The sequence below is a fragment of the Ascaphus truei genome, chromosome 20, assembly GCF_040206685.1.
Source record: "Ascaphus truei isolate aAscTru1 chromosome 20, aAscTru1.hap1, whole genome shotgun sequence".
In the NCBI taxonomy this organism is placed as follows: domain Eukaryota; kingdom Metazoa; phylum Chordata; class Amphibia; order Anura; family Ascaphidae; genus Ascaphus; species Ascaphus truei.
Genome location: NC_134502.1, coordinates 21,248,542 through 21,255,575, shown reverse-complemented (window position 1 = coordinate 21,255,575; position 7,034 = coordinate 21,248,542). Strand labels below are relative to the sequence as shown.

Here is a 7,034-nt window from a genome sequence, read left to right as displayed (position 1 = left end):
TCCGGCTCTCTCTCCCCACGGCACTCCGGCCCTCCCTCCGGCACCCCGGCACTAGTCTACGGACCTCACAATTGGCCCATACAATTATAAAGGATGACAGCCAAAGGTACAGTTTAAAAATGCAGTTGATTAGATACAGTGGCGGCCGCCTTTAACGTCCTACGGCCGTTTCCCCACGATTTTTAAAATCGCGGGCAGATGCGGCATGTTTTCGGCCGTTTTAGGCATTTTAGGCGTTTTCAATTGTTTAGCGCTATTAGCACTGTCAAGTGAATCGGCTGACGCGCGGCAAAGTGTGTGACAAACGGAAAACATCCCTGAATTTTTTCGGGGATGTAGGAGTATAAAAGGGGCCTCTACAGTAAACATTTGAGTAATATATAACTCACATATAAAAACCACCTCAGGTACACGTCGTCGACTCCTGCACACAGTGTTCTCCTGTTCCCACGTCCGGTCAACAGGACTGTTTTCGGAGCACTCGGGTAAAACTACAGTGGCCGTGTGTGGTCTGAAAGCTCAACGTGCTCACCAGACTAGCGAATAAACAAAGAAACAAAAAGAATCGCTCGATTATCCTGGCCCTTAAAAATAAAGATAGTAAAATATCATATAATCCCTCACAAATATCGAACCAATTCTATAACTACTACTCAGATCTATATAATTTAAATAAAATCAGGTTGGCTCTCCAAATATTGCAGAAAAAAAAACGGGAATTCCTGAAGGGTTGTAACCTCCCAAAAGGAACCTTCCCCAACCCAGGAACAATCCCAATTAAATGCCGAAAATTCGCTAAAAGAGATAGATGAGGTAATAAAAAATGTAAAACAAGTCAAAACCACAGGCCCTGAAGGCTTCACCAACCTGTACTATAAAAAATTTGGAGGGCTACTTAAAACACACATGCTCAAATTGTTCAATTCAATCCTAGATGGTGAAGAAATTCCCACCCAAATGTCTGAAGCATTGATCACGGTTATCCCTAAAGAAGGGAAGAATCTCATGCGATGTGAACGTTACAGACCAATTCCACTTCTCAACACAAACCTAAAGATTTTTTGCAACAGTCGGTCAATTGTCTTAACTCTATTCTACCCAGGATGGTCCATATAGATCACGTGGGCTTCATTAGGGATAGACAAGCCCCTGATAACACCAGGAAAATAATAAATGTAATCAATCCGGTGAATGTAAAAAAAAATCAAAACCCTTGTCCTTGGCCTAGATGCCGGAAAGGAATTTCAGAAAAAATGAATTAATACATTCTAAGATAATTAGATAATAAGAATTAGTTGGTCTTTCCTAAATAAAACTCTGGATGAATTCGGACTCACCTTACTAATAAAATTAATAAAGTAATGTTAATGGAACAATTAATTGCCACTCTCAACCAAAACATCCCCAAATTCTATAAGATTTGAGACCCCTGGATTAACTCCCAATAAAATGAGGTCCCAAGAGCAGAATATAAGATCCCTCTCTCTATCTGTACCCAGAAAAGAGCCGTCCACAATTTATAGAAATATATATCAATAAATAAGAGAGAGAGGATTATTATTAAGATGATGTACAGTAGATACCTTGAATGTTTTAACTGAATGTTGATTTGCAAACTATGATTGTATCCTATTATTATTTTGTGATTTCTCTCCTCACACTACCCTTGCCCTCCTCCCCTTCTCTTATTTCTGTACCCCCTCCCCCCCTTATGTAACAATAAGATTAAAGTTTAAAAAAAAAATAACATTTGAAGAATGGTAACACCCCAGGCCCCAATGTTACTGTCCCCTCAATTAACTGTTCTGTTCAATGTTTTTTTGGGGTTGTAGGGGGGGTGGGGCGGGTTCGTCAAGGATCCCAGTAGACATGTCCATGGCTAGCATAGTCCTCCTTTTTAAAACAGGGAAAGATCTTACAAACCGTATGAGTTATAGGACAATATCACTTATGAAGGCAAATCTCAAACTTTTTTCTAAAAGACAGTTGAATCGTTTGAATCTGTATCTACAGTAGTCAAATTGATTCATTATGATCAGGTCAGATTCATTCCTCTGAGATAGGCCCCAGATAATATTAAGAGGACAGTTGACCTTAATCACAAAACTAGAGCCTCTAAGACCTGAGCAAAGTTGCAGTCATTAGAAGCAGAAAAAACTGTGACTGCGATTACTGCACTATATGAAACACACGCTGCTAGGCTTTGGAGTTCGGGATGCATGTCCAGGGTGTTCCCTATAGCTAATGGTACTAGACAAGGCTGCCCGGGCTCTTAATCGAGCTAATGGTGGCACTTATCAGAGCTAATCTGGATATAAGCGGAAACCGGGTGGGCAGTGTGGACTTCAAACTATCCTTGTTTGTCAATTATGTATTCCTGACCTTGTCGAGACCTCTCACCTCTTTGAAAAACGTTTTTCAAGTGCTAGACTTATTTAGCAACATATCAGGGTTTAAAATCAACCACACCAAATCAATGGCCCTCGGTTTAAATATTGTATGACCAAATATATACTGTACTGTAGAATAACTAAAATCTATCAATTTCAACATCTGTTTGCAGACATTCTTGCTCCCCTATCTAGGGGTTAATATTAGAAATTCTTTTGAATCTCTCTATGCACATAACTACCTTCAGTAGAACGAGGAAGAAGAGAATGCTCAATCAATTAAGGTGAACAATTCCCCAAGTGAGTCATCTTTAGACTTTGTCATGTGTGTTACTTGGACGACATTTCCCAAAACACATCAATACTCTCAATTGCGTTAACCTTGTTGCACTTGTACAGTAAATGGTTTTGTGAATAAAGGTATAAAGAGTTCAAGTTCCGAGTACAGACTAATCGGTTTATTGTGTAATCTTTTTCAAGAGTTGTTGCCGAACCTCTTGTGATCTTGTAATCAGAATTAGAGGTTGAGCAGGAGAGGTTGGAGATTAGGGTGGATTTCAGGGCAAATAGGTAAATGGGATGTAAGTAATGAGTATAATGTGGGGAAGTAAGAGGAATATTGGAAAGGAGAGACAACTAAAGAAGTGAGATGATGGTCAAAGAGTGGAAAGTGGGAAACGCTAAAGTCATAAAGTGATCATTTTCTTGCAGAATCAAGGAATAAACAGTAGTCCTACCCCCGGATAAGGTCCATAGTATGCAGTTAGTAGAGAAGGCAGTAACACTGCAGCGATGTAGTGATGTTGGGAAACCTGCAGGAAAGTGACCACAGCTTCCACTGTCAGCAGATGATTCATGGTATGCTGGGTCAGATCCGGAAGCATGGACCCACTGCATTATTGTAGAGACTTGTACTTCCTCCTTAGCCGCTGCGTGTAATGATAGAAAGCCACGTTCAGTACAGCTGTACCTCACTCACAGTGACCACAACTCTACAATAATGCAGTGGGTCCATGCTTCCGGATCTGACCCAGCATACCATGAATCCTCTGCTGACAGTGGAAGCTGTGGTCACTTTCCTGCAGGTTTCCCAAGCAGCAGGGAATATAAATCTGTAGTCTAGACAAGTTTATCAGGCTATGTGGCAAGGTGGAGTTTTGGTTTAATGAGATTGGGGTCTGACTACATTAATTGGAGACTAATATTAGACACAGGATCAGACTGGTCAGAAAGAAAACCAGGGTCAAGGACTACACACATTACCAGGGTTTGATGTACTGTTGACAGGGGAGGGAGTTTGTTGAGGGGAAAGGGGATAAATCATGGCCTGGTACCCAGCTCGTTTGAAAATTGCCGAGCCCATTATACGCCCAGGGCCTGGGTCCCAGTTGGAGAAGAGTGGCAGGGCTCATGTTTCAACCAAGGCCTTGTTCCAGGTTCATTGGAGAATGGCAGGGCCATGATTCACCCAGGACCTGGGTCCCGGCGAGTTTGTGAGAGAAGAAGGTGGGAGGGGGTATTACAATACTGCAAATATTACAAACAAAAGTCTGGAAAAATTAGCAACCAGTTATTACACGTATAATCCTTATTTTCACAGAATAAAAGATTTGTTACATTTCAGCACCCACAGGTCTTCATGAATACAATTAGAGTTCAGATGATGTTCTTGGTGTAGAGGAATTATCCCTCAGAGACATTGGGTTATAGGCTGGATTTCTGCGCTATCCATCTGTGTACTAACTTAGTACAGTACTACTAATGAGTATTAGGGCTCTGTCTGTGTACCTTAAGAAAGTTTGCTGAATGTTTTAAGTTGTACTTGTTTGCTTCTAATTTGTTTTTATGTTTATACTTCATGTTATATTTTTAGTTCTATAATTCCATATGATCACTGCCCAAATCTATCACTAATGCTAGAGGAGAATAATAGTATTGAAATACATTGATTGATGGATATTTCCCTTAATGTCAATATACTGTAACTGCAAAACTACAGTTTATTAGAGGACTCTTTACTGCATCTACTCTATCTTACATTGTTGTTATTTTTACCGTGTTGAACAAATCCTGACACAATTGACCTACTATAGTTTATCTCATGCTACTCAAACTATGTGTGTTGCCTTATACTGATACATTTCCACAGGGCCTCCCGTATCTCCTTGTTCCTCAGAGTATAGATGAGGGGATTGAATAACGGGGTGGCGACTGTGTACAGAAGAGAAGTGATTTTCATTAGAGTCAATGACTGTCCTTTCGATGGAACCATATATTTAGCAAACAGTGTCCCATAATATGTGCACACAACGGCCAGGTGAGAGCTGCAGGTGGAGAAGGCTTTCTGTCTCCCAGTGGTAGAGGAGATACTGAGGATGGTGAGAAAGATACCGATATACGTCACAATAATGAAGACAAATGGAAAGACAACGACAGGTATTCCTAGAACAAAGACTACAGTGTCAAAAATTAATCTGTCTGAGCAAAAATGTTCTAATATAATGGTTGTATCACAAAAGAAATGATCAATGACATTGGGGTTACATAATTGAAAAGAACAAACACAAATAACTATATTTAGTGTTGCCATAAAACCTAAGAACCAGGACCCGAAAACCAATTGGAAGCAAAGCTTAAAGTCCATAATAGCAGAGTAACGCAATGGGTTACAGATGGCCAGGTATCTGTCATAAGACATCACTGTAAGGAGGAAACATTCAGCACCGGCTGAGGTAGAAAATAGGAAAAATTGAGAGATGCAGCCAGCGAGAGAGATAACGGCTCCTTCTGCCATTATTACGTATAGCATGTTAGGCACAATATCTGTGGTTAGCAAGATATCAGACAGGGACAGGTGACTGAGAAAGAAATACATGGGGGTACGGAGCGTGTGACTGGTTGACACGAAGAAAATGATCAGGATATTTCCAGTTATGGTGCAAATGTATAACAGAAGGAAGACAAAGAAGAGTAAGATCTTGAAATTGTGAATGTCTGGAAATCCCAGAAGCAGAAATTCTGTAACCGTGGTCTGATTCTCCCGGAGCATTGTGGGATGATAGAGGAAAAGCAGATCTTCAAATTAAATATCAGTTCTTGTGCTGCAAGAAGAAAATGTTTAGTGAGACACAAAATAATTAAGACATAAAAACTCCTGATTTATTAATAGTACAGAATGTAATCTATTCTATATTAGATTTAAATACTTTTTATAACATATATAAACAGATTTGGGATAGAGACAAACACAGCAAACACGTTACTATAAAAGATAAGAGATAATGTAACCTGTCTGGTTAGGAATTGAACTTCAAGATCATTCTAAAAAGTCACCTTTACAATCATGTCCATAGCACATTAATATAACCAAGACTTGCACATCAACATCTAAAGCGTAATAGCCTTTGTGTCATCTCTTCGACGCATAGACTTAAGTCCTTCTAATATTGCCTTGTACTGTATGTATTATGCACTTAATGTATCCCTATGTATCCCTATTTGCACTATTATCCCTGTATTAAGATTTGTATCTTATTGTATATCTGCCTATAGGGTTGGTGCTGCATAGAAATACACAAACAGCACCTTCACCCCCAGTAGGATTTCCACCTCACCCCATCACCTCTCTGAGAAACATTGTGCAGAGGATGGGAAAAGGACGTATTTCCCTTCATCAGTACTTTAGACAGATATTTTTTTCATTATGAAGGAATTGGAAAGGGAATTAAGCTTACAACAAGAAGAATGTCTCAGATATAAGGGGGAAATATCACTTCCAGTTTGAAACACTGTAACTGTCCCCACGGCCAGAGAATGACCGGGGAAAGTTACTGCAGCAATCCTCAGTCATGGGGGGACACCGTGGGCAGCCGAAAGGAAACCAATGAGTTAATGAGGTTGCCAGAGGCTCTCACCTTCCTTTTCCCGTGGCTCCGGGGAGGGTAAATCTGGCTATATCTGTGTAAGGCTTACAGAAAATGAGGCAAAAGTGGTAATTTCCCCTTTTTGTATATTCCAAATATTCCCTTCTTCTCCCCCTCTGGTAACAGAAGTGTAGAACAAGTAATACACACGAATGGTGGCACTGCCCAATGGTCAAATTATTTTGTAGGGAAATAATAAAATATATTGATAAGGTATTTGGGATAAAACTTCCCTTTGGTCAATGGGTCCTAATGCAAACCACCAAATTATATACATAATATCGGTTTAACTTAAATTTAAAATAGAAATGATAACTGCAGTGAAATTTACAGATGTAGCCAGCGCCATTGTTTCCTTTGGTGGGTTATGTTGGGATGCATTATTTTAGGATATGTTGGAATATGTTGGATGTGGTGGGATATGTTGGTGTATGTTGGGATATTCTGCTCCATGACTGCCACTGAATCCTAATGGAACTATGAGATCTTCTGAGTTATAACAGAATATATTGTGTTATCTCAAAAAACAAAGAGGCTGGCTACACCCGTACAGTAGCAGTAAACAGGGAAAAGGGATTATCAACAGTTTGGTCTAATCTGATAATGGAAACATGAACTACGACTCCCAATCTATGGAATAATGTAACAAGGGCATTGGCGGGTCTCTGTACAGTCCTAGTATTTAACAAGTACAGTAAATTGCATGTAGGGTTTTTCAATG

At 39.8% G+C, this 7,034-nt stretch overlaps 1 protein-coding gene across 1 annotated transcript; it reads right to left on the bottom strand.

The window, feature by feature from the left end:
• Window positions 1–4,503: 4,503 nt before the first annotated feature.
• LOC142471022 (olfactory receptor 11A1-like) lies at window positions 4,504–5,439 on the bottom strand. The gene has a single exon (XM_075577820.1). It carries the CDS (start codon window positions 5,437–5,439, stop codon window positions 4,504–4,506), a length of 936 nt encoding a protein of 311 aa, XP_075433935.1.
• Window positions 5,440–7,034: the final 1,595 nt, after the last annotated feature.

Coding starts and splice junctions, on each gene's coding strand:
- LOC142471022 (XM_075577820.1), bottom strand. CDS start 5,439: ATGCTCCGGGAGAATCAGACCACGGTTACAGAATTTCTGCTTCTGGGA.